This window comes from Hesperophylax consimilis, chromosome 11 (assembly GCF_061612785.1).
Source record: "Hesperophylax consimilis isolate HC1 chromosome 11, BYU_Hcon_1.0, whole genome shotgun sequence".
NCBI lineage: Eukaryota > Metazoa > Arthropoda > Insecta > Trichoptera > Limnephilidae > Hesperophylax > Hesperophylax consimilis.
Window position 1 is genome coordinate 11,613,870 of NC_142846.1, and position 27,871 is coordinate 11,641,740.

At 35.9% G+C, this 27,871-nt stretch overlaps 2 protein-coding genes across 2 annotated transcripts; both read right to left on the bottom strand.

The window, feature by feature from the left end:
* Positions 1-912: 912 nt before the first annotated feature.
* LOC149419796 (uncharacterized) lies at positions 913-4,308 on the bottom strand. The gene is made up of 2 exons (XM_089637542.1): positions 3,146-4,308; positions 913-1,174 (listed from the first exon to the last, which is right to left on the bottom strand). The coding sequence occupies exons 1-2, from the start codon at positions 4,306-4,308 to the stop codon at positions 913-915; spliced, it is 1,425 nt and encodes a 474-aa protein (XP_089493668.1).
* On the bottom strand, positions 1,037-27,058 carry defl (Integrator complex subunit 7). Its single transcript, XM_089637032.1, has 18 exons — positions 26,896-27,058; positions 26,394-26,808; positions 22,749-22,995; positions 21,650-21,847; positions 19,404-19,549; positions 16,428-16,566; positions 12,481-12,683; positions 11,186-11,356; positions 10,327-10,528; positions 9,433-9,582; positions 8,987-9,135; positions 8,176-8,273; positions 7,619-7,734; positions 6,723-6,896; positions 5,759-5,863; positions 5,412-5,627; positions 4,756-4,813; positions 1,037-1,174 (listed from the first exon to the last, which is right to left on the bottom strand). The coding sequence occupies exons 1-17, from the start codon at positions 26,984-26,986 to the stop codon at positions 4,757-4,759; spliced, it is 2,877 nt and encodes a 958-aa protein (XP_089493158.1). The 5' UTR covers positions 26,987-27,058; the 3' UTR covers positions 1,037-1,174; position 4,756.
* Between the last annotated feature and the right edge of the window lie 813 nt (positions 27,059-27,871).

A 27,871-nucleotide genomic window follows, 5' to 3' on the forward strand; every position in this document is an offset into this window, starting at 1 on the left:
CCACGGCTCACACGGCACGAACGTCAATGACTCTCTTGCGCGAAAACTTCCCTGAACGTATCATCTCTTTGAGGGGCGATCTTCAGTGGCTAGCACGCTCGCCGGATTTAGCGCGCTGTGAATATTTATGGGGATATCTTAAATCCTTGATGTATACCAACCGTCCAAAGACTCTGGGTGAGCTGAAAAACAATATTCTTGCTGCTATAGCCAACATAGACACAGACATGCTGGACAAAGTGGACCGAAACTTCCGATTTCGACATTCCAAATGTATTGACCAGAACGAAGGGCCACCTTCAAGATATTATTTTCAAGAAGTTATTTAAAAACAACTGTAAATGTACTTCTATTTAAAGGAAAAAGATGATATCTTCAATACTTTTGTTTAATGATTTTTTTAAATAAGGAAGTTACCGCGCCGCACCCTGTAGTAACTGATAGCAAGTCAGCAAGGGAATCTTATTTACTTAAAGCAAAAATTTTTTAACCTTAGTAAGTGCACTTATTAAAATAAAAAAAAATAATACTAATTAATCATTTATTTACAAAGAGATTGCTTCCAATCCATTCATTAATCCATTAATCCGGTAAAATTCAATCAATTTAAAAAAATGTCATTTCGCAAAATGTCTGATCAATTTCACCCGAATAAGATAATATTGACCTGACTTCGGGCCCACGGTCATGCCTACAAAATACTTCTTTCAGTGGTACCTGCCACCATAGATAATAATAGAAACAAATGGAGATATGGCATGGAAGCGTTTGGTATTTTGGTCCGATTCCAAATTTTAGTTTTGTACGAAAAAGGCAGCGCAGTCATGTCTATTATTATATAAGATATCCTCATTTCATAAAATACCATCTCCTTGTTTCTATTATTTATGGGTAGCACCTTAATAATATTGTTCATAAATCGTCAGGCTGATTGGGCTGTATGGTGATCCTCGAATAGGGCGAGTCAGGCCCCACGGTCCGGGGGGGCAGCGTCTGGGTCTGCGGCGGCCAGAGCATGACGAGCCACAGCGCCAGGGCGGCCAGCACTATGCAGAGAAGGACCAGCCCCACGCGGGTCACACCGCCGATGGTGATGCTCCAGGTCTTGCAGTCCATGGCGGAGGCGGGCAGGGACCAGAGCTGGCGGCCCTGGAGATCAGGGGGGCGGTTGCAGCTAGAAATATAAACAGTACATAAAACTTTCTTATCCTTTTTAAAATTTTGAGAAATTGCAACATACTGGAATTTTAGGTAAAATGTTAAAAAATATCTTAGTACATATTTAAACTGCACCCTATTACAGACATTTATTTGAAATTTTAACAGTCGTCCTTTAACTTTTAAGCTGTGTTTAAATGTATGAACGATTTCGCTTCCACGTGGTACATTTTTTCATCTACCGCCGAGCAATAGTACTTTTTAAAATTGTAACTAAACATTTTTCACATAATCGTTCTTTATGTAAACCTTTCTCAAATAATGCAACATATCTTAACTAATCATAAATAACTCAAAAATAATTGTTTTGGAGCGATGTTTATAAAAACAAAATGAAATGTCACCAAGCAAATAAAACATTACTGAATTCAATCTATCAATGTCAGCCGGAACATACCGAATAGTACTTAGGACGGGTTGTTTCGGAGAATCTGAACAATTCATCAAATTTCAACGTTCATTTTCAAGTTCTGTGAAAGATTTTTTCAAGTTCTGTTTTTATTTCAGTTTTGTCAAGCAACAAGCCTACAATGATATAAAAACAGAACTTGAATAAGTCTTTCACAGAACTTGAAAATGAACGTTGAAATTTGATGAATTGTTCAGATTCTCTGAAACAACCCGTCCTTAGTCTTTTTGTATTTAAATTTTTATATCACATTATTTGATCTATGCGCCTCCTACATGTATAGAATTTATTATTATTGATACATCATGGGCGTTTTTTTTTAAATAACAATTTCTTTATGAACTTATTTACACAGTATGCTATCAAATATTTTTCTTTTTTAACTTGGAGAATAAAGATGACATTTTTTCCCTTTGAACAATTATATTTATAAAAATATGTACTAATCAATTTGAAATTTAGATTTCTGGGCACTACATTAGTTAAAACATTAAATTTAAAATAAATCACATTGTGTTCTAACACACAAATTCTCTAAAAAAACAAAACAAGATGCAGCATAGTATCCACTGGAGGCAAATCTCTAAATCTTTTAAGGTTAACAGCTCTAATGCGTTTTAACATTTTAATAAAATATTTATTTTTATTCCAGCGAAATGAGATTGTCTAATGGAACTCCTAAATTTACAATTGCTAAAAAAACTGTTGCAAAATCAACCTAAAAAAAAAAGTGGCGGACAGTTTTACTGATATCGCACTGATCGTCTGTTGCACTCGCGCTTTGACCATTTGTACCGATGCGGAAAATTTGAAACGGGCTGAAGGGGAAATTCTGTGTCAGGCGCTTTAAATCCTTACCCAAGATAAGCAAATAAATTTATTGAACATGTTTCTAAAAATGTCGTTAGAGATATAAACGGTGAATTTTTACAAATGAATTTTGGTTCTGTATAGTGCTTGTACGCAATACAGCGAGGACCCGAACCTAGAAAAGCTTCAGTGTGAGAAGCAAGCATTATAAAATGACTTTAGATGCTTCCCGCCACCTGACGGTTAAATGCCGATTCTCGAAAAATTGTGATCAGCTGTCAAGCATAACTATCACACTAATATACTTATTACAGACTTTAATATGTATTTCATAGAATTTAAAAGATTATACTAAAGATTTATTTTACTAAACATTTTTCTAACTATCCCTATAAATCATTAATTTGCTTGTATTAGAAATTTACAAAGTGCCATTTTTTGAGTGCTGATCCAAATTATTAAGTTTGATGCTTTTGTGACCAAATCTCACAAATCTCTCTATGCTATTAGCAATCTGCATTGCAAAAATCGAGATAACTATTTACAAATAAGTCTTTTAAATTAATTAATTATCGAAATACTGAATCACAAAATCACAATGTTTCAAAATACTAAAAATTCATTCAAACAAATTACATACAAATCAAACCATCTTTAGATTATCAGGTTTCACTAAAATCAATGATAAATTTTACAAATTTCATTAACCTGATATATTCCTTATCGCTTTCTTTCACTTGGAGCTGCAAGAGCCACTTTAGTTTGCAGTCACAGTTCCAAGGGTTGGATCGAATATCTAGACTGGTGAGATGAGAAAACAGCGGAAACAATCGCTCGTCTAGAGTCCGGAGTCCGGAACCCATCAGGTTTATATCCATCACGGGGAACTCATATTCGTCGTTAAAATCTGCAGCATTGACCCCAAATGCAAACGGACTGAATAGTCTCAAGTTCTTACAATTCTGCAACTCAATCTTGATCAAGCTCTTCAACGGGTGGAACGTGTGATTTGCTATTTCTGTCAAGTTGGCCAGGTCATTAAGGAACAGCTCTTTCATTGCCGGAAGATCAACAAAGTCTTTTGGACTGAGTGATGATATAGACGTATCGGAAATATCCAACGCTTCGAGAGTGAAGGGGATTTGTGGGAGTACGGTAATACGGTTCCCAGCCAAACTGAACATCCGCAAGTTGTAAGCAGAACGGAAATGTTTGAAAGGTATGTTTGTAAAGTTATTATAGCCCAAATGCAAGTGTGCGATGTTAGGGTTGATAGCAAGTCCTCCAGTGGAAAACATGTCGTCTTGTTTCTCCAGGAATTCTCCTAAATTGTTGTGATCCAAACCGAGCATATATAATTTGGGTAAATTCTGAAAAGCGTGTTCTGCAAGAGTTTGTAATTTGTTGGTTGACAAGTGAAGATATCTCAATTTGTAAATTCCGTGAAACATTTGTGCTTCAATAGAAGTTATTTCGTTCTCACTCAAATCTAATTCTAGCAAGTTTGGGAGATCCACAAAAGATTCTGGTGCAATTTTTTGTATCTTATTTCGGCTGAGCAATAAAACTGTCATCGTGGAGCTGATTAGAATTTCCTTGCGTGTGATCTCAGTCAGTTGATTCATAGATAAGTCAAGACTATCTGTGAACTGGGGCAGGAGCATGTCATTGGTTAACTCTGTTAAGTTTCTGAACGAACACTCGACGTCTATAACAAAACTGTCAGTTCCCAATTTAGCTTCTTCATCGCAGCGACAAGCATATAAGGCGTCCTTATCACAAAGATCCACTTTCACGGCAAAATCTTGTCCGTAAACAAGCCCCACACACAAAACACTCACGGCGTAAACAAATAACTTTTCCGACCACATTTTAGCGTGTTATATTTAGAGCCATTTTGAAAAAAGACTCACTTAGACTTAAGTTTTGTCAACTAAATATGTACATTATAGAAATAAAAAAAGCGATGATTAAGGTGCTATCAGTAATAATATAATTATTTACTTATTAGATAAGATACTCAAACAGTCCTCAGTATTCGCTTCATTTAATATAATTAAGTCCATTTCATATCTATCAGTAAACAAACTACCTCGTAAACTTTCATCATGGAGTAAACTGATAAGATGTGCTGCAATTGAAATCATATCAAGTGGATTATGAGTATTAAAGCAGATAAAACAATTAAACAGTTGATAAGATTTCCATCTTTATCAGTAATCCGTTTTGATAAATTCAAGAAGTGTAGACTGTAGAAAAGTAAACATTTGAAGCCGTTAAAGAAATACCATACAATCTATGATTATATTATTTTTTACCCTAAAATCTTCTTGCGGCCTGGGATTGGGCGTTCTTGGCAGTAGGATCTTCCAAGACCTGTAAATAAATAATACATTTATTAGTATTTTTACGATGGTTTATCTACCTACTCACAACATGTATTGAAGAAATATGGCTGCTGTGAAAGTTGACGTGATTGCTCTGTAGTTAACAGTCCCAAGTTTGAATCCTGATTGTTTTAATAAAAAGCAAATCTGAAAGCGTTGTAAGATTTTACACTTCAAAGTATTTTTACAGGAACAATAGACTTTCTTCAACTCGAAGTATTTAATTAAAGCATCTAAGTACCTATAATATTTCTAGGAGATCTAATTTTTTCAACCCAAAAACTATAGATAGTATAAACAAAGGGAGATATAGCATGGAAACGTGTGTCACCGAACTATGACTAAAACGCATGGAATATCAAAGCTGCCAAGCCAATTAAAGTTATGCATTTGGTGTGCAGGTACAAACAAAAACAGGCACCGCTGTGCAATTTGCAGTAGGGTGGGTGAACAATATTAACAACACATTTGTGCAAGCATGTTCATACTAATAATGGTTAATGGCCCATCTCTTTTGTTTCTATTATCCATACCAAAAACACATAATTTTGTAAACACATAAATTTGGTTTGATAAGATTTTTGAACCTTAATATTGAGAGTGTGACGTGGCCCGGTCTTCCACAGCGCGCCCTGCTGGTCCAGCAAGGCCGCCTCGATGGCCAGCAGAACCGAGGTGGGTCCCAGGGCGCCCCCAGGCCCCGAGCAGGCCCCCGCCAGCCCCACCAGCAGCTTGCAGGAGAAGAAGTCGTGGGCGGGCTTCACGCGCTCCGTCAGGGTGAGGAATGGTGCTGGCGGTTCTCCCTGGAAACATAAAATTGGATTAGTTTAGTTTTTGCATTTGAATAGACCAGCCTTGGAGCCACTCTGAATCACTCTCTCCACCCGTTGATAATAAGAATTCCTCAACAGCTCTTGCTGAATGTTCACGTTACCTTGGCATCTGGAGAGCGCTGGACATGCGCCGTGAGGGTGAGCTGAACTGCGGAGGCGGAACGGAATAGTCCAGCCTTGGAGCCACTTTGAATCACTCCCTCCACCTGTTGAGATTTCACAATGAAAAAAAGGGTTTAGTCATACAATACAATGCATAGTTTTACTTTTCAAAATGGCTTACAAAAGTATGCCATAAGCTACAAACATTTAAAATAAAAATAAAATATGTTAAGTACCTACTCAATCGCTTGCTTTTAATTTGATAATTTTCTTCCTCTTTTTATATATCTTTTTACCTCTGAGCGCTTGAGAAGTTAAGACATCCAACAGTTCTAATTTTGAAAAGTTCATGCTCTTATGGACGGACGTCTTGTTGGGTGGAAATTATGTTGTATAATTCCTCAGTTTAGGTACTTTCATGAGCATATATAAAGTAGTCACTCAAATAAAAGACAAAGTTCTATCAAAAGTGTATAAATATTAGCGTACACCAAAAACCACTAAAGAGATAAACCAATAGAAATGTGTTTTGGGGGTTTCTGTGTGCCCGAAGTAAAATCAACTTTACCTTACTACTTGTTCAAATAGCGATTTATTTTGAAAAGGTGCAATCAGTTTCATTGGTGTCTGGGGTCTGGGAGTGGAATGGTCTTATCTAAATTGGTGACATTAGTTTTCTTTCAAATCCTTGTAGTTTTTTATGAATACCGCACAGAAGTCCAAACTGTCCAGAGCCAGCGGGACTATGGTATCCTAAATTGAGGTGAGTCATGAGGCTGAAGGTAGTGTGGAGGAGAAGGAGATGTGGAAGAGTAAGGTTCCAAAGTACTTGGCTATCTAGATCTGGTCACCAAACACGGCTAAAACCATTTCAAGCAAAGTTTCAATTCTGAACGGTGGTTTTTCGCCAGGGCGATAAGAAGTGTGACTGTAACAACCGTGTTTGTACTGCAAAAACCTTGCCTTGACAGTGAGGTGGTGTCCGTGGGGCACCGAGTGATGATCCTGGGGCGCCCGGGGTTGCGGGCTGACGGCGAGGCGCACCACGGTGTTCTGGAGCGCCTGGAACAGGAAGCGGGGCAGGGGCAGGGGAGCCCGGCACAGCAACCCTGACTGCCGCCAGATGCCCTCCACTTGCTGTGAAAATCAACACATTATATAGATTTTATTGTAGAAGATGTGGTCACTTAATAAATAAAAAATACATGTATTTAAATTAACATATTTATTTGTTAAGAGTTTGCGTAGGATTTAAAACTTGTCAATATGGCAACCCTGGAGCGTGCCATGTTTTTATGTTCTAATTTTAAAATTTTCATCACTTGGTGGAATGATTCTAAAAACATTGTCCATTGTTCATGAAAAAGCTACAAACCTCAGAAACCTTCATTTTGCAGATTTGTATGTTTTTAATCTTTTAACCGTAGCTAATGCACACAAATGTGATTTTGAAAGTCAAGACCTCTGTGGCCGTCACATACATGTGTGCGGTCGACGGGCACAAATGTGTAGGTAAATAAATTCTTCATACAGGAATTTGAAAAATGTAAAACATAGATTAGAAATATCAAAATCAAGCCATGTAGGGTGGATTTCTTACCTGATTTGTTGAACTTATTAATCAACTAACATAAAATAAGAGTTTATCTCCAACATTCATATTTGAACTGGCAGATAAAAATCCTCTGACGCCGTTTGTTATTTGAAAACTTCAACGGTTCTTTTTGAAAATAACAGAGGGCGCCACTTCTGTTTACAACAATCCTAAACTGTACAGTCGTTAAAGATATCTCAAAATTATGTATTGGGGGTTAGTGAATTTTGCTTGAAAGCAGACAATAAAATTTTATTTAACGCACCTTGTGTGTGATGATGGCCTTCATATCTTGCGACTCCACCATCTTGGCGGATATCTCATTGACCTTTTGACACGTGGAGATCAGAAGCTGTGATTCTAGGCAGCAGTTTGACAGGTCTGAAAAGGAATTTAATGATCAATATGAAAGGTACTGTTCTTTGTTTTTTTTTTAAATATGTATTTTTAAAGAATTCGAACTAGCTAGCAAATCGAATATAGCCTGGGGTTGAGTCTGTATCTGTTAGGTTAGCCTAACGCTGCATTTTATGTGGGGGAGAAGTCAAAGCGAATTTCAAATGAATTGAAATCGCGTTTGCATGGAAAATGCAGCTTTAGGCAAAAGCAAAAGTTACAGACTAAACCCCCTCATGTCAAAGAGGAAAACCATACACAGAACATGTATTTTAATTATGAAAATGTTTGTAGCTAGCATGTGGATTGAAGGAAGATATTAGCATTTTAATAATGTGTATATAGTTAAAAATGAAATTTTGGGCTGGTGTCCATTTTTAGTATTACATTGGAATACAATTAGCTGAACCAATTGAATGTTGTCACCTTGAGAATAAATGAAGTCAGGAACGCCCTGGTCTTGAAGGGTGGAAGTGGAAACTCTCTCCAGAGACTGGGCCATCAGAGAACACATCTGCTGTAAACTGACAAAAAAAACATTAGATTTTTTTCTGAAGTCATAAGTAAAAAGGCAGCTAGGAATTTGCAAAGGTCACATTCTGATTAACATACTTTTTAAAATAATTGGTGAAAGATCTTGTATATCACTTTTGCAAATTCCAAGCACCTTTTTGCTTATGACGGCAGTATTGTAAGCACATTCTTTTTTTTCTTGTGCTAAATAATTTTTTTTTCAAAATAAAACCACCCTGTTAGCCCTGAAAGTCCCAGATTGATGATGGTTTCCCAATTACATAGAGATTCGGAATTTCCTCTCTTAACCATTCGAGCAAAGGAGATTTTCCCAATTACATAGAGGTTCGGAAGTTCCTCTCTTAACCGCATCATTGTTTCATCGTCTCACATGTTTGGGATATATAAAAAAATCAACTACCCAAAATTGGGTAGCTATCACTCGAGTGATTAAAGAAATATTATAAGTTTTGCAGAATTCTCCACCAGAATTAGTGATGGAAACGCATTCATAAATAGCCTCATCCGGTACACCGAATTGTCCAAAAGGACTAAACAAATCCTACGGAAGTATCAGCCCCCTTCAACTATTCCTGCAATTTAGGTGGCCCCTATACTTTGTTTGCCAATGCATCAAAAAACTTCTAATAATAATATTTGGCTAATTAATATAGTGTCGTTTTCGTGAAAAATCACCTCAAGGGCGATGTGCTAATAGACTCACATCTGTAGGTGCTCCAATGTATTGGGGTCTGCATCGAAGCTCTGCTGGTAGAGTCGGCAGTATCCTTCAGCCAGGGTTCGCAGCTCAGTTCCGGCGCGTCTCAACTGCTGCGTGATGTGGCCGCAGCGGAGAAATTCATCACGACTCGTCTGATTAAAGCACAAACAGAAAAAATTACGAATTGAAACGATAGACCGGAAAAGCTATGCATTAGAATCCGGACTTTTATAGTCAAAGCGCAAGTATAAAAAAGTGCATTTAAAACTGTTTATCTTTTTATCTTTACGTGACTTGTTCTTTTTCATGTTTCGTTTCGATTTATTAGTATTATCTTCTTCAATTATATATAACATTGATGGGTCTAACCTTGAAAATAAGTTAAAGAAAAAGTTGTATCTGATAACAGTTTGTATGAATTAAAAATTAAATACTTTTAGGGAATGTACCTGTGCCTGAGACAGAGCTATGGCGGGCGGAGGCTGCGCGCAGTAAGCTCGACACACGGCCAGCACTCTCCCCAAGGCCCCCAGGAGCTCTCCGCGCAGGCGCACATACTCCCACTGGAAGGGGGAGCACTGGCCGCCGGACCAGCCAGCCTGGAATTTACAAAATGGAGGATTAATGGAGGAAAATAGAATGATTTTATTATAAAATCTAAAAGCATGTATATAATATTATCTACATACTTATGGAAATTATAACATATAATTTTAGTTTGATAATAATAGTATTTGAGGCATAAACCAATCAACGCAAAAATTGTCAAGTTGAGATAGTCACTTTTGAATGTCTGCAGATATAAAAAAAATATTTTATCACTCTTAAATGGTAGAAGTTAGATTTTTTTTTAATATTACAATAAAGAAGCATTTTTTACATTGTGTCATATTCACAATCTGGATTGTTTTTCAAATAAGGTTACATTTTGGCTTTTCGCAGGTTTCAGCAAAATAATAAATGATAAAATTTCATTAATTTAAAATGATCTGTATTATACAAATAACTTCAGGAAACACTAAGCTTTTGGGTTGGGTGTCTTCACCAAATCAAAATAACATTATTGATGAAAGTAAAATTTTGCAAATTGTGGATTGGATGGTTCATGAATAGCTATGTTCAATTTAAATTTTAAGTGACTTGGATATTCAGCACGGTAATTGGATAAAACAGAACACGATAAAGGGATAGGTAAAGATTAAGTTAGGTTGGGTTTATTGTTAGTTTTTTCTTAACTTTTCTTCATTGTTCTAATTTTTTATGGAACCGTTTTTCACCTTCCCTTATCCCAAGCTTGCCGCTGCCACGTGATTATAATGGACTGATTTAAATACGATGGATACCTTGAGAGCAGCCATGGCCTGGTGGTACAGGGTGTTGGCCTGGCGTACGTTCCTCTGCAGCAGGCGCGGCGGGGAGTTGTGCAGGGTGGCCTCCGCTCGTGCCACCAGCTGCAGGGCTCCCAACCAGTGGTGGGCGAGTTCGCTGGCGGCTCGCCCCCCCACTTGGCCCAGGATGTCGGCTGCGATTGCGTGTTGTCCATATCTAAATATCACACAATATTACTTGTGGAATTTATTGGAAGCACCACGGGAAGATAGGGAGTACAAAAGAGAGAAGAGCTAAGGTAGATGAAGGTCAAAATCATAATTTTTTTTTCATATTAACTTAACTATGCTAGCAAAAATGCTGAACAGCCCATGCGCCAGCTGTTACTATTTTCGTATAACCATCATGTAAATTGCACCATCTTACCAGTAAATATGTTTATACTAGCTACTTATATCCAGAGAAATGTTCTCTGTCACTCCAATGTTATAAAAAATATATATATAATGAAGAAATACAAAAATATTCTTGAGTTTTATTATATTATCTATGACTTTCAAAAATGAAATTTTTTTACATTTGACACTGAATTTGCAGGGTGCTTTTTCACAAAAAAAAATCAATGTTTGCAAGTGACGAAACGACAAGCTAGAATAATATTAAGATACATTATTTTCTTGCAAAGAGAATGAAATATATTTTAGTATGCTAGGAGCATTTTTTAAGGGTCAAAATAGGATAAAATTGAGGTAAGTGTGGTGAGCTATTAGCAAATTCGCTGGCATTTCAAGGGTTAAAAAAAATTAAATCGAGAATCGATTAACATCAAGTATAGGTACAAAGACACCATAATTATAGTTAATGATAGTTGACCTCATGGCAGCCCTGGCGACCCTGAACTGCACCCACAGGTTGGTGTCGGCGATGGAACAGGTCACCGCAGCTAATACCTCATCTGGCCACGTGTAGCCGGCCACAGATTGGAAGACCACGGTGCAGAGGATCACTATGATGTCCACATCAACGCTCGATTCCTCAGTACTCCTGGAAATATTCAATGTTACTGATGCAAATTAAACATTCACCCCCTTACTAATAAAAACGTGTTTTAAATTTTACACAATTAATAAACAACCATTTACCCTACATTAATTGTTGTTTATCAGTTGTGTAAAATTTAAAATACGTTTATTAGAAAGACCATTAATAAACTAATAGTTTAACTACCAGCTTAGGGTCGGTATTTCAGTTTAAGTTTATTTCTTTAAGCTCGTCTTGAGAAGTATTTACGTTTGTCAAGTCACTATCGGGTATTAATCCTGATAACCCAATCAAACTATCATGAACAAATTTAATTTTCCATAATGCAAAAATAAGTGAACTCTCAAATGATATATGAATGAGGTATAGCATCAACTGCGGACATGATTTACTTACACAAAGTGTTGAGTGGTCATATTGACTGTCCAGACCTTTTGTCATCAATCAATATTAGAGTCCCAAGTAAGAAAACTAGAGACAAATCATTGTTTCATATCGAAATTCCTTCAACGAGTCTCAGGCAAAATTCTTTCTTACTAAGAACTTGCAATCATTATAATAAAACTTATTTTGATGCTGATATCCTGTCGTGTACCTTAGGAGATTTAAAAAAAATTGTTAACAGAGTATTGTAATAATTAACCCTTTTCTAAATTTAATACATTACATTCATCATTTATTCATTATCACTCTTACATATTATTTGTATTTAATATCAAATGTACGTGTGTGTATGTATGTATGTATGCATGTATGTATGCGTATGTATGTATGCAACTATGTATATGTATGTGTGTACGTATGTATTTATAAGTGTATATGCATGTGTATGTATATATATGTATGTATGTGTTTATATGTGTATATATATATATATACATTTCTCTTATTATTTCCTTGTTTTTAACATTTCTTTGTTTTTAACCTTTCTTTGTTTTCTTTGTTTGTTTTTTGCTTTTTAACCTTCTTTATCTTTATTGCGTGATGTGAACATTGGTTATTGGGTTGTAACCTAATTCTTTTACTTATTTTTTCTCTCTCTCTATGCATGTTATGTTATAAACCTGTTAATGTTCCTAATAAAATAAAATAAAAAATAAAACTTCTGTGTCACAAAAATGACTCACTGCGCAATCTTTTCCCGTATATTATTCAGCGTTCTCATGACATTGGGCAGCACGGCCCGAACGTGTTGTGGTCTCCTGGAGCCGATAGCTCCCAGTGCAGTACCTAGGGCGGCCCCTCTGTGGCCCCCGCTGGCCTCCAGCTCGGTGCCCAACAGGTGAACCAGGCGGCCGCACTGCTCCGAGCTACACTCGCAAATCTGAACCTGGAAGAAGCAGAGCATTATTTGAAGAGTGGATTGAAGTGATAACAGAATTATTAATAACGAATCGGGCAACTACTCAAAAAGAACCAAATAGACCAAAATTCGACCAAAAATCAAAAGATCGTTACCAAGCATCGTCTGAAATGTGAGTGAAGACTGGAGATAGGTGCGGTGTGGCAAGTCACCAACGAATGCTATCAAACCATTATTAAATCACGCCCATTTTGTACATGGCAAGAGACGTGCGTCTGCGTACCTTCTTTTGCTTACCAGGAGGAAATCGAAAATTGGAACCGAAAAAATACACAGTATTCTCTGTGGTCTGAAAGCTATCCAATGAAAAACTCTGAATGTCTATGGAAAAACTGTTGACAGCTGAGTGGTATATCTATAGTTGTTTGATATTTTGGACTTGAACTACGCTGTTGTCCTGGAGATTTGGCAGATTTGAACATATTGTTTATCCAATATTTAATTATTTTTTATTTATTTATTTATACGCCCATTGGGCTTTTACATACATAGTTCATAAAAAAATAATATTTTGAAGATTGCAAGTTCACAAAAGTAATAGTAAAAATACATATAGCAATATCCATTTGACATATTATAACAGCAAGTAAATAGTACAAAAATAAGAATATTCCTACTCCTAAGTTATACAGACTTAAATTAGTTAATAAGAAATGTAAAGTTTATATGTAAATGCTAGGTAGTGGCAGCAGTAACATGAAACAATACGACACATAGTGTATGAGGCCTTTGAGTTAGAAAGCTAACGAAATAATTATTGGCAGTATTGTTAACAAATATACTTCGTTTGACAGGTTGTAGTGGCCTGCTAAATCGAGGGCGATCGGTCAGCCATTTTACATAGTTTATATAAAAAAATATTGTGAAGATTATAAATATAGAATAGTAAAGCAATAATATAACATTCACCATTAGACATATAAAACCAAGGAAAAAGCAAATCTAAACATGATAGTTTGTAGGCCTGTTTTGTCAATCTTGAGGAAATATTAGAGAGATGTCCGTCAGTTTGTGACTCTCATTTCTCAATCGGAAGCATAAGGCCGAGCGGTTCGTTAAGAAATTGGGCGTTGCCAAAGTTTAATCTTGTTGACATCTCGAACACAAAATAGGACCCGTGTTTGAAACCTAAAACAGGTGCAAATCTCTAATTGTTTGTTCCTAATTTGTAATAGCCTTAATTTAAATTCACCGCAGAAATGAATGTATTTTCTTTTTCAGACCGTATCTGTGTTCCTGCCAAGATTGTGTGTATTGTCATGCCGTACTGGATTTTGATTATATCAGGGGTTAATTCCATCATTTTACCTTATTGAGTTTTTCTGTTTCAAACAGAGAATTGACAAAATTCGATACTGTCGTAGAAAAGAACAATCATATACGCGTTGCTGTGGCTTAGTCTGTCTGTGCAGATAGAGAAACAATAGTGCGAGTTGCTTTTATATCTAACAAATGGTGCTATTTAAAAAGAAGCATCTTTGTCCAACGGAGCTGTTTTAAAAAAAAAACATGTTTTAACATGTTACAGGTGACATCTATATAATATAGGTTTATAAAAAAACATGTGTATTTGAATGCAACGTTGTGTCAAAATTAATAATCGGTGAAGAACTTTTGGAGATTTAAGATTTAAGCAAACAAACATTTACATTTTTATTTATATAGATAAATAAATAATATTTTAGGCTAATGAATGGGCTAGGCTCCGAATGAGAATTATATTGTCTATGGTCGTGCCTTTTTTTCTGAGTTTTCTCTATCCTCGTCGATGGTGTCACACAGACCTTTTACATGCATACTAAATATTGGCATATCTATGGTTAAATAATAGACCAAGTTGCAGGGGGGTATAACTCCGAGAAAAAAGTGGGTCAGAAAAAAAGACACGGTAAATCTCTATGGCTGGAATTAACATAGTTGTGTATCTGTGACGTATATTTTCCACAAACCAGTGCGAACTTCATGCATGTTTATAGGCCGCTGTCAAAACATGAAAATGTCAACAAATGTTAAGTGCGATGTGAAAGGATGTACGGACAATACATCGATTCGACATCGGTTTCCGAGTTTTAAGGAGTACCCTAGTCTTTTTCGCAAATGGTCAATACGGATTGATAGATTAGAATTTATTACGAAATACAAAAATCTTCTGTGTTTTTCATTTTTCTGTTAAAAGCAGAGAAATATCAAAATTCGTTACTGTCGTAAAAAAACATTTCATATTTGATAATCTTATAAATGTTCTTCCTTTATTTAAAGGATTTTAAGTCATTTTAGTTTACTTTTACGACAGGTTGATTGTTCATCTCAGAACAAAATTTTAGGCTAGTGAATGGGATTGGCTTCGAATGAGAATTATATTGTCTATGGTTACGCCTTTTTTATAGTTTCTATCCTAGTCGATGGTGAGTATGTGTAGTAGTGACGTATATTTTTCAGTTACAGACTTTTATCTATGGCAAACATTAGGACCCATGGGCTCAGTACTAAAAACCCGAAGATATTGATCTAGTGAGTGGTTCATTTATGCCAAGTTGTTTCATACAAAAAGCAGTGGGTGCATAAATATGCAGTGGTTTGTTTATTAGCCAAAATCAAAAGACTATTAGGAGGCGACACATTACCCTATACGTATATTTCAGCATATCACTCGTCATACACTACCAATGGGAATGTATGGCGAGCGATATGCTGAAATAGGCAAAGCCACGCAAATATAGCGTGGTCTGTCACAGGCTTTAGCAGGATAGCTCCTGTCTCGACCCAGGAATTACCCAGTGAGATTGGAAAATAAATCATTTGTATTATTTTTATTTTTTTATTTTTGCAACTATTTAAATATTGTACATACATACAAAATATGATATTAAATATATGTATAGTAAATTGTATTTCTTAGTCCTCCTCACTAGGGTGACCTGTGCTGAGGCGGACTAAAGATATTCATTTCTGATTTATAAGTTTTCTATATTTTTTTTAATGTTTTTTCACACTTTTTTCATAAATCTCTTTCAGCCAGATTTTTATTCTTGATTTGTATTCATGCAAATTTTCTATTCGCTTTATATCAGGGGGAAGGATGTTGAGGACTTTCGTCGCAAAATAAATATAATTTCTTTGTCCGAATGTGGTTTTAAGACCTGGAATATTTTCTATGTCATTATGATCAGACCTTGTTTGATGAATACGCGGTATTGTAGAGGATTCAGTATTTTTGAATAGTTTCAATATTATATTTTTAGCATATATTGTTATACATTTGGTACATGAAAACTATTGAAAATTTCAATTGAAAGCGTTCTTATGGGTACTTTCAGTATGGTCTTTATTATAATTTATAAAGATAAATAAAAATAAAAAAATGTCACCGTAGGGAACACAGTTCTCGGGAGTAGAAAGCATCAATATATACGGAAATGTGAACAAAATGAAGAAACACCAATCCACCTATAACACGGACAGTATTAGATCGACTTGATTTGATTGTGAGTTCAGGACGAAGCACACAAAGAGTTACGTACAAAACAGCCCTGGAGTTCATGATTGTGTGGTTATGTTTTCTAAAAGGAGGGGGTAATAATTTTTTTAATATTTTAAATTAAATTAATAAGAAGCCAAAGGTAAGCGAGCATAGAAAGTACAAGAATTAAAAATAAAAAAATGTCAGGGCTGAAAAGGATAAATTTAATAATAATAATTTTTTTGACGTACCACACACTTGAGTGTAAGTTTTAGCTGGGGGAGGTTCTCATCAGGCATTTGGTCGTACTCCTGACCAAAGAGGATGATGAGAGACTCCAGGCTCATCATCAGCTCTTCAATATCATGAACCGGAAGTGACTCCTGGTAACTGAAAAATTAAGTTTGACTATAAGTCATCAAATAAGCCGATAAATCTAAAAATACATAGACAGTTTTACCCGCAGTGCGCAAAGATACAAAACTTGTAATTAATTTCATATTGATAATTTGAAAAGAATCATCTCGGCAGATTGTTTCCATAAATTTTGACTACGAATAAGTAAATTGATCTGGGGCCTGAACACGAAAGCCGCCACCGACGCGATAAAAGTCCATACTGATAACTAGAGACCGGATTATATGCAACAAAAATAGCCCAAAATATGCATGAAAATATGCAATAAAAATAGCTAAAATATGCACGAAAATCCATAAAAAGGGTCAAAATATACAACATGAAATAATACAGGAAGTCGTATTTTTACATATTTTTTTTATTTTAGTAAGCTTTTAGTTCTCAAGGATAACAATTATATTTTCGAAAATATCAATTATAAAATGTATTTAACAATAAAATTTAGAATTTACCTTTAAAAACGTATGACTAAGTACTGTTCTAAAAGTTCTGTAGACAAATTGTGTCTACGATCGCTTAATATATTTTTGTAAGCGGAAAAGGAACGTTCTACGTCTACTGATGTGGCTGGACAGAATTTAAATTTGGGTGCGATTTTTGAACTTATTGTTCCGGGCAAAATTTCACCTGCCCCGTTGATGAAGTTATCAATTTGGCACAAAGGTTCAAACCCTGGGTTATTATTCAGTATGTTTTCAAATTTTTCTTTGAGTTTACTCGGGAATAGCTTTGGCAACGAGGAATTCATACAGCGAATTTCCTTCATAACCTGAATAGATGCATTCAACGCCAATCCATGAGTTTCAAGCGTTTTTATACTTGCAGGTATGTAGGCGAAATGAGTGGTAATCATAGCTAGGTTTTTTTTAATACTGGCGTCGTCAAACAATTCTTTGCACTGGAAAACTGCCAAAGCCTCTGCACTATCGAAGTCATTGATAACACCCTTGATGGCTTCAAAATGTTCATGGTAAAACATCGCAGCTTCGATCCATGTACCCCAACGTGTTATTACTGGCTCAGGAGGTAAAGGGATATTTGGCAGTTTTTCTTTGTAGGCCTTTATACGAGCAGGCGCCTTAAGAAAAACTTTCTTTGCTGATGAAATCATGTTATTTACATTCGCAAACGTGGATCTCACTTCTTCGGCGAGTCTGTGAATTCCGTGAGCAAAACACGTCACATGAATCAAATTGGGATAAAATACTTGGAGGGCTTTGCCTGCTTTGATCATATAGGGGGCAGCATCTGAGAGCAACACATACACATTTTCACCCGCAGAAGATTCAGGAAATATTTTTTTTATACCCTCATTCACAAATCTGGCGATCGTAGAATGATTTGCCTTTTCAAGTTCTCTGCAGGCCACCAAATAGGAAGGTGAAGGTTCAAGTTTTAATGCACCAACAATCAAATTTGCAATGTAACGGCCGCAAGTGTCGGTGGTTTTGTCAGCTGAAATCCATATGATGTTATCCTTAAGTAAGATCAGTTATCAGTTCTTCGCTCAGCTTCGCTGGCCTTGCACTTTGATATCTGACGTCTATAGTGTCGCTATGTGAGGCATCTGAACGATATCAAGCGTAAATATGCAAGATCTCAAATTATTTGCTAAAATATGCAACTACCGCTGAAAAGGGTCTAAATATGCATTTGCATATGCAAATATGCAAATGCATATAATCCGGTCTCTACTGATAACCAACAATATATACTGGTTATTAGTCGACATTGACAAGCACACAGGAAATTAATTGTGACACAGGCTTGTCCTAGTGAGGTTAAAAATTATAACTTAAAAAAAAAGATACAATGTAAAGAAACGATAAATAAATAAATAAATAAATAAAAATTCTTATTTGGCGAGAAGAAAGGATTAACTTATTTTAAATTAAAACAACTCAATTACTATTAAACTTATTGCGAAATCAGATATGCGCAAATCGGCAGAATGCTGACTGATCATTAAATAATAATAACAATTAACATTTGACAGTTGTCTCAACTAAAATATCTCTGGTCTACTGAGCCCATCAAAAAATATTGTGGGTAAAATTTGGCACTGTAATCAACTTACACACTCCGCTTTTTGTTGGACGCTAACAGATTTAAACATGGTTAAATGGAGTTTTGATAGTTATTCATGATATCACGGGTAATGGCTTACAGCTATTGGTAAAACAAAAATCAATAAAATCAATTTTGTTAAAAGTACTTATAAGTTCCAACACGTCTATGCTATGAAATTCTATCTATGCAATTGATAAAATGCATCAGTGTTGCCATCGTATGGTGTGTTTTTCCCGACAATGATGTATGTATCAATCAATTTTTTCTTAACCTTTCAAATTGACACAACTATTTGGGAAGCTGGTTAACATTTAGTTAGAATGGGGAACCGACTTACCCCTGGTCCTTTGAAACACATCTTGTGAGTGCACCTGTAAACTATTCTGGTTCTTTTTGCAGACTCAATATTAAATACACTCTGAGGGTCACTTAACGTGTACACTGCACAACCTGTCTTAGTAGAGTGACAAGTTAAGGATAATGTTGCAATGGTCATTCAGATAGGTAATCCAAACAGTCAGAAAGTGGACAGGTAATTGGGTAAGAGAATGGGGTGAGAGAATGCAGGGACATATATTAGTGGGAGATACAGAGTTGCGTTAACACTGAATGTGATGAAATAATAACAGAATTTGAACATCAACTTTGAAATTTGATGAATTGTTCAAATTCTGTGAAACAACCCTTCTTTAGAGTCTCTAGTCAAAGAAATGGGACAGAATAAGGAATAAGAAACTTACCAATGGATGGCAATCATGCTCAGGATGTGAGCTGCCTTCGAGGCGATGAGAAGATTCCTGCTGTAGAGGCTTTGCCGACACAGTTCCCTCACGGCGGAGTCAGGGTGCATGTTGCCCTGAACCACAAGAGGCTCCTTCATCAAGATCTACAATATCAAATTACACATATTTTCGATGTTAACAATATATTTTGGTTGTCGAATACTATGAAAAACACAATTATCGATGACAACAGTTATCGAAGACAACAATTATCAAAGACAACGCGCCTTGTTTACAATTCTATTGTTACTCCGCATTTAAATTATTGTTCTAGTGTTTTATTCTTATGTAACGAAGCCCAAAATAATAAACTACAGGTAATACAAAATAGGGGAATGAGGATGATTTTAAAATGCAACATTTTTACTAGAGTTAAAATTATGTTACAAAATTTAAATATGATGACAACCAAACAACATATAATATATAATACGTTAACAATGATGTATAAGTTTCAAAATAATATGCTCCCAAATTATCTGCAAAGAAATATTATGTACCATGAAGATGTTCACAATTATCCTACGAGAAGACGCAGAGATTTTAGGCTTCCCAAAACTAAACTTTCATGCACACAAAACAGCGCGTTTTATAAAGGGCAAAAACTTTATAATAACCTACCAAATGTCATAAAGGAAGCCACAAACCTTAGCACTTTTCGTAGGACATGTGCTTTATATGTAAAAAATAATTTTTGATTGTTGAACATACTCACCAATATTATTTTAGTCACCTAGATATCTTATATAATATAATTTTGTGTATTTATCTTTTTCTCTTAAAATGTAATTGTTATTTTGTATTTTTTATATTTTCCTACTAGATGTATGAAAAAAATTGCGTCCATCTAAATAAAGATTCAAAAACAAAAACAAAACAGTAACCGAAAAGATGGTAGAGAGACAGATGAAGAGAATATAATAAACAATTGACTTAGTTTGAGGTTTTTCAAACTCATTTGATAACGGTCGTTAAACGCGGATTCTCGGCCTATTCCAACTTTCGATCAAATTGTGAACAACTATCAAGCATAAAAATTATGCTTGACAACTGATCGCGATTTGATTAAAAGCTGAAATCATGCTGATAACCGGCGTTAAACGGGGACCGTGTTTTTGTCATTGTAGATTTGTTGATAAATTATGATGCAGGTTTAAAACTGCTAAACATCATTATTTTTTTATGAAAATAGCTTTCAAGAGTCACAACTGCTACTGACTGTCCAGAGCCAGTGGGGCGATGGCATTCTTAATCAGGGTTTGTTGCGAGGCTGAAAGGAGCGGGGAAAGGAAGGAGATGGGGAGAGGAAGGTTGGAAAGTACCTGGCTATTCAGATCAGGTTCACGAAACACAGCTAAAGCCAATTCGTTTCATGATGGAGCTCTAAAAAAGATGATTAAAAAAAATAAATATATGTATATTTAATATTTAAACTGTGTTCCACGCTCATACCGCGAAACTTTCAAATCATATGGTTTTGCAAAGAGTTTGTATATACACACCTTTATTATTATTTCTTCGCAATCGGTCAGCTTTTTATTTAAGATTTGAAATGTGTTACCTGGTGTTTGAAATGTATTCGCAATAGAAAAGCTACTGTGCGATATTCGCGTAGACTATCGACACATGGTTTAGATTATAAGGGTTATAATCTAGGCAGGTATGTGCCTGTGTAAATTAACGCATGTAAATTAAATGAACCAAAAAGATAGGTATTCGCAAATGTGACTTACGGAAGAGTTGGTTATGATGTTCTGATCCGATGATATGGTTCGTTTGGTAGCGCTCGTATGGTGGAGGAATTCACAGGCACTCGTATAAGATTGAGATAATTATAACTCTGCTTTATCGGTACGATACGATACGGACACATCGGTTGCTTTATCGGTATGGTGTTTTGGTCAACTGTCATTAGATGACGTTTTCGCTACGGCGCCGGCGGCTAGATTCAACTCAAAGCAACACTGCGCAGATTCAAACCAGTAAAATATTATTCCTAGCCTCCTTATTGGTTGGAGCAGAAAAAGCGTTAAAACAATTCAGCGTCACAAAACAGCTAAAATTACTAATTTATGATAATTTTTTTAAAAATTTAATTATTTTGCCTTGTTTATAAAAGTTTTTAAGATTTTTTATTAGATTATCATGTTTAACTACCTTCCAAACTTTTACAGTATGAGCGTGGGACACGGTGTATATCGAACCTGTATGACTCCCAAGCAATTGGCCAGTGTGTCAGGATCCGACTGCACCAGCGTAAGGGCTCGTCTGGCCAGCGTGGAGGGGGCGGTGGACGGCCACAGATTGGCCCGGCCCTCGCCGGCCAGTCTGCGCAACCCGCTAACAGCGGCGCCCCGGACGGAGGACCGCGCCGCTCCTAACTGGTCCAGTAGCAGTTCCACCTGGACAGATTAAATGAGCTTTAGAACATATACTTAATTCTGTTTTTAAATGGGGGATACATTACACGCAGTTCTGTGACAAAATAGAACAGTGAAAATAAAACTAACATAACCTATTCTTTTATCATGTTCTGTTTAATCCGGTTACCATTCAAGAGAATAGCGTACAAAAAAATACACTAAAGTATAACGAAAGATAGTTTTGAAAAAAGAATTATTGGTGTCTATGTCAAAGTTTTTACATGATGTAATATTTGTATTTAGTCTCTAGTTTTTTTCTTCATAATGTTTGCAAGTTGATTATTTCTCTGTTTTCATTGTAGTTTCTAATGTGGCTCTGTTTCTTACAAATTTTTATTTTGGATTATCTTTAATACAGCACACTTAGATATTTATTTTTTATTCATCCAAAAAACAGTTTTTAACCTAAAAAACATACTCTGCACATCTTACTAGGGCATTCCTGTATCAAGATGTGCAGCTTTACAATTACATCATTTAAAAAAAATACACAATTACATTAGTGTGCATATGCGTTTTAGTGAAACTTCGCAGATCAATAAGTGCAACATCCGCGTACCGTGATACTCGCCGATGGGTTTCCGATGTGCGACAGCCGCGTAAATCAGTATAGGGCTAGATTTAGGAATTAATTTATTAATTTATTATTATTATTTAATTTAGAGTTTAATTCTTATTTCTTCATAAATTATTTATTACTTTGGGAATTTATTATTTGTGACAAAATTATTTTAGAATAAATCTTGTTCCAGTTACTTGCATCGAAAGTTGAAATTAGTGGCAACGAATTTGTGATAGAAGACAAATTTGTTACTTGTGAACAAGCCTCGGAGATGTTCCTCTTGCAGGGTTCACAGTAAAGCCATACATTCCGCATTACCTGGTCAGGAATATGGATCAGAGTAGAAGCGGCCAGGTCGGTGAGTGTGTGCAGCATGAGGCGCACAAACGGGGCGGCGGGCAGTCGCGGCAGCAGGTCGGTGAGCAGAGCCCTGACGGGGCCCGCCGCTGCCACCGAGTGGTGCATGTGCCGCAGCGCCGGCAGCAGGCGCAGCTTCATGCCGGCTGGGGTGGCCTGCCCGCGGATCATCTCCGAGATCTTGTTGCACATGGACACGGCAAACGCTCTGGAATAAGTACAGCCATGATTTATATTTTACTAATATATTTAATACCCATCTTGTAACTGATTCATATATTCTGGTCCTTCATCAATAGGTTGAGATGCTCCCTTTCAAATGTCAAAAAATCTCACTGCCTAGTGCTCCTACAGTACCAACATGATGCACTGGTTGGGGTCTAAAATAGTCAGCAATCGGCGAAGAGCAAAGTACCGAAAGTGTGGTCAATGAATGTCCCATGATATTGGTCAATTGATGTAATAAGGAACTCCGGTCCATTTAAATTTTTTTTTATCAATAATGACTATCTAACTTAAATAATAGTACATATTTTTTACTGTTAGCTTTTAGTCTAAACACTGAACTAAAATTACTGATAACCAAAAAAATTAATAATTGTTTTCTAATGTTTTATTTTTACAATGTCATCCTCCCCGACAACCTCTAAATCTTTTTTCCTTCGCAGTGCTGCGATTTAGGTTGTAAAAGTCAATTTTTGCAGCCGCTAAAGATTTTAATGCTTCACTATTCAGGGTCCTTGAGGTGATTTTTCAGAAAAACAGCGCTTTACAAATCATCCAAATTTACAAAATATTATTATTATTACTAGTATATTTTAAACCTATTAGTTCTGACCTGTCATAAACAATAACCATATTGATGGCATTAACAAAATCGGTTAGTCACACATTTATATTATTATGTACATATTTCCAGTAACACAAAACAACCAATGGTCAACCCTAACACTTGACCCTGTTAGCGAGATGAGACCCGGCACCGGAAGGGACGAAATACGTGGTCAATTTTTGTTGTTTGTTTTTGGGGTGTTATGCCGTGTCGCGCTAACTCCTTCTTTAGCCGACGTTTCGGACAGCGTTGCAGTGTCCATCATCAGGGCAGATCCGGTAGATCCGAAGATGTGGATCTGCCCTGATGATGGACACTGCAACGCTGTCCGAAACGTCGGCTAAAGAAGGAGTTAGCGCAACACGGCATAACACCCCAAAAACAAACAACAAAAATGCTTTTGGCCGTGAGAATCTAAAAACTTACCCACGTGGTCAATGTTCAGGGGTCAAATTGACCAATGTTGGTCAGTTGGTTTACATACAAAATTAAACAAAATTCTACTGAAGCATTAGCATTTATTTTTTATTATCTAGTCATTTTCGGATTTTCTCTTTCGTTCAGGCTTTACAAATAGACTTTTTTTGAAAATTTTCTACGAAAGAAAATGAAATATAGTACGTTCTCACAATTATTGTAAATATTATTTTTCAATATACAGTCGACTCTCGTTAATTCAAACCTGCGATAATTCGAACCTCTCTATAATTCAAAGATATCACGAGTTCCCTACGAAATCTCTTTATATTTCGAACTAAATCCATACATTTTTGTACACTTGGTAATTCAAACGAAAAAATCATTGCTATATAACAAAACGACGCGTTAATTCGAACTCATCGGCGTTCAACATTCGACAATTCAAAGTTGCAGAGAGAAAGAGGCGGAAGATTGTTACACACACGTTAGTACAAATACAATTTTGCGACAAGTTCAAACGTGTATTGTTTTTGTTATGATTAGTTTGAGACACACACTCTAACGAATTGGTTTGTGTTATCATTCAGTTACTGTACATTATGATTACATGTATGTACACGAATGTACCTATAAACTTTTGTCATTGTTATAGAATAGGAGTTAATAAATAATAATTGATCAACACTTAAGAATTCGAAGTTTTATTTATTTACTCTCACAAATTTCGAACCATTTGATATTTCAAACACTCGATAATTCGTAATATTTTAAGAGTCCCTCGAGTTTCGAATTATCGAGAGTCGACTGTAGTTGGATAACTAAGAAATGCCCAGAATCTCCGCATTTTCCCCACAAAATGGTTCTCCCAGCAAAAAACCCAATTCTTGAAAAACTTAGAAATTCCTAACAATTTGGGGAATTCTCCACGAATTTGCAACCCTGATGTGGATATTGCGGACCATAGGTATACTACTCATGTGGACTGGTTGTGATGATGAAGTTTTATCAAAACTATTTTATTAAACTGCACTAATATCACTTTATATGAAACTATATTAATTATACAGACGTATTATAAAGGTTATTCTCAATTCACTTTTTTCGTTTCACCTATCCTCCTCAGGCCTACGGTATCATATTTGATACTTAAGGTTTTTGTTAAAAACATGTTGACTGGTTATGCTGTCTAACAGAGGCTCGGAGTATCAGATTAAAGATAAAATTGTGTAAGGCGCACATTTGACTTCTGCAAACTACTTTGAATCTGATCTACCGACGAATATCTTCGCGATTTTTTGGTGTCAGTGTATTCCATTTTCAAAATGCAGGTAAGTACTTATTTAATTGATTTTTCATAAATAATATTAAATATAACTGTTGTTCAGAGAGTTTGTTTCCTTCATTTTTGTGGTATAAAATGATGCATCTCATAATATTTTCTTGAAGGTTTTCATGTTTTTCTTTGAAGTTTCATAGGCGATACCTCGGGTCTTTAGGTTAACTTTTTCATCTTTTCAGAAATGAATGACAGTAAAATTGAACAAGTGCTGTTACTGCCCATGAATACAAATGAATCAGATTTGGAATGCAGACATGGTTGGGGAAGTGATGATGACGATGACATGCAAACAAGTAGACTGTTTGAAACTGGATACGATGGATGTGGAGTCAGATTGTACTGGAGACTATGACTGGAGCATAAATCAACTTCTGTAGATTGATAACTTTGGGATTTTTGTATGAAACAAATTGGTCCTAAAAAACCATAGATATGCCAATATATAGACAGTAAAATTCTCATTCGGAGCCTACTTATTATACAGTACACCAATGAAAAACTTTGAAAGTTTATTCCATAGATTTTCAGAGTTTTTCATTGGTGGATATAGTTAAGCAAACATATGACGTCACAATATTTCGGTTCAAATTTTCGATCGCAGTTATAACCCCCTGGACTGAAGGTGCTGCTGATAATTTCCCGTTACAAGATAAAACATGGTCATGGGGACCCAATTATCCTTCATCAGAACAAATAGATGTTGGAACATGTTTTGTGCCAAAGTTGGCTGACTCTTCACTTGTTGGAACTAGACTGTTCGTAGACAGGTATTAAACGTCGATGATACTGTTGGAAAATGTGGAAGTATTCTTGGTGTCGGTTACCATAAGGAACAGTAGCTTGTCAAAAAATGCAAATTTTATAACCAATTCTCAGCTAAAACGAACTGATTGTGGTTCTTGCGAGTATATGATGAGATGCAATGTTATAATGGATGTGTGGATTATTCACTCATTGTATGAATCGAATAACGGCAAAGAGGTTAAAATGAACACTAATAATTTAATTAACTAACTTGGATTGGGCTGCAAACTGTGATGCAGAATAAATGGCCGCTTCCACTTCCACACTGTCATGGCTATCCAGCCCTCTCCTGATGGCATGGTGGACGTGCTGCTTCTCGGGAATAATGGCGGCCACGGCTCCCAAGGTTTTCAGTGTGAGGGCTCTAGCAACAGGATCGTTGGAATGTGTTACGCTGAACACCCGTCTAACAAACTCGTCCACATTCAATATCTTATCCAGGTGTTTTTCACTTTGTTCGCATACTCTCAACACCCACAGTCGCAGGAAATTGTTTCCCATACGAAATACATCGGCCAGTTTTAAGAACGAAGAGTTTATCAAAATCGGAAAGGGGTACTTCTCGAACAAGCGAGGAAACCTCACTATTGCTTCACATTGCTCACCTACTTTTCCAGACCTCAAACCTGGAATAAAACAGAAGCATTAGAATATCAACAACGCCAAGTATATCTTGATATACGGCGAAAATGTGAGGTTAGTTTAGTGTTTACCTTTATCTAATTCTGTTAATGCCGAATTAGCATCTTGCTCGGGCTCGCTAATGGCAGAGTCATTAAACGAGTTTAAACGTACACCAAACATTGTGGAAACGTTTTTCTCATAGAGGAAAAAATATACAATTATGCCGAAATATATTATTTGACTGGCGTTTCCTAATCCCTAACGTCAAAACGTAAAAATGACAGCTACAGCCGCCATAGATATAGCAAAATTTGTTAGTTGCCCTGCTACTGTAGTGATGGGCATAATCGAAAAATTAAAATTATCGAATGACATAATATATTAATATTAATACTAGTGGACCCTGTCTTACTACTGTCTTTCTCGGGCGTCTCCAACTTCTTCCACCATTCACTACTGCATACAAAAATGTAACTGTTAAAAAACTACATTACATCGACCGCGTACACCATAAACACTCCTGACACTAATGAAAACAAATATAGAAATTTTCAGCTATTTTGGTGTACTACTTTAAATTTTTGCATGTTAAGATTATACAGGTTGTTCGTTGGTAAGGTGCGCTGTCTTCGGAGGGTGAATCTACATGATAGTAGAAGTAAAAAAGATTGATAAATTTTTGCGAAATTCCAAAGTTTTAAGGTACTTTTTAGATAAAAAAAGTTGAATTGTTTGTATGGGAAAATAATTTTTGGTAATTATTATATTTATATTTACAATTATATAATAATTTATAATTATATTTACCTTATTTTTTTCCATGGAAAAATATGTGTGTAGGGGAAAATAAACATTGGAATTTAGAAAACGTTATTTATTTTTTTTGCTTCTACCACCATTTAGAAGTACCACCTCCGAAGTTAGTCAACACCCGGACACCTTGTATAAATTTGGGCACTAAACTAAAATCGATTACTTACATATAAGTTCGATTTCACAAAATTAAACACATCCCTTCAGGTGATTTTTTACAAGAACAGTAGTATGCAAATTATCCATTCATTA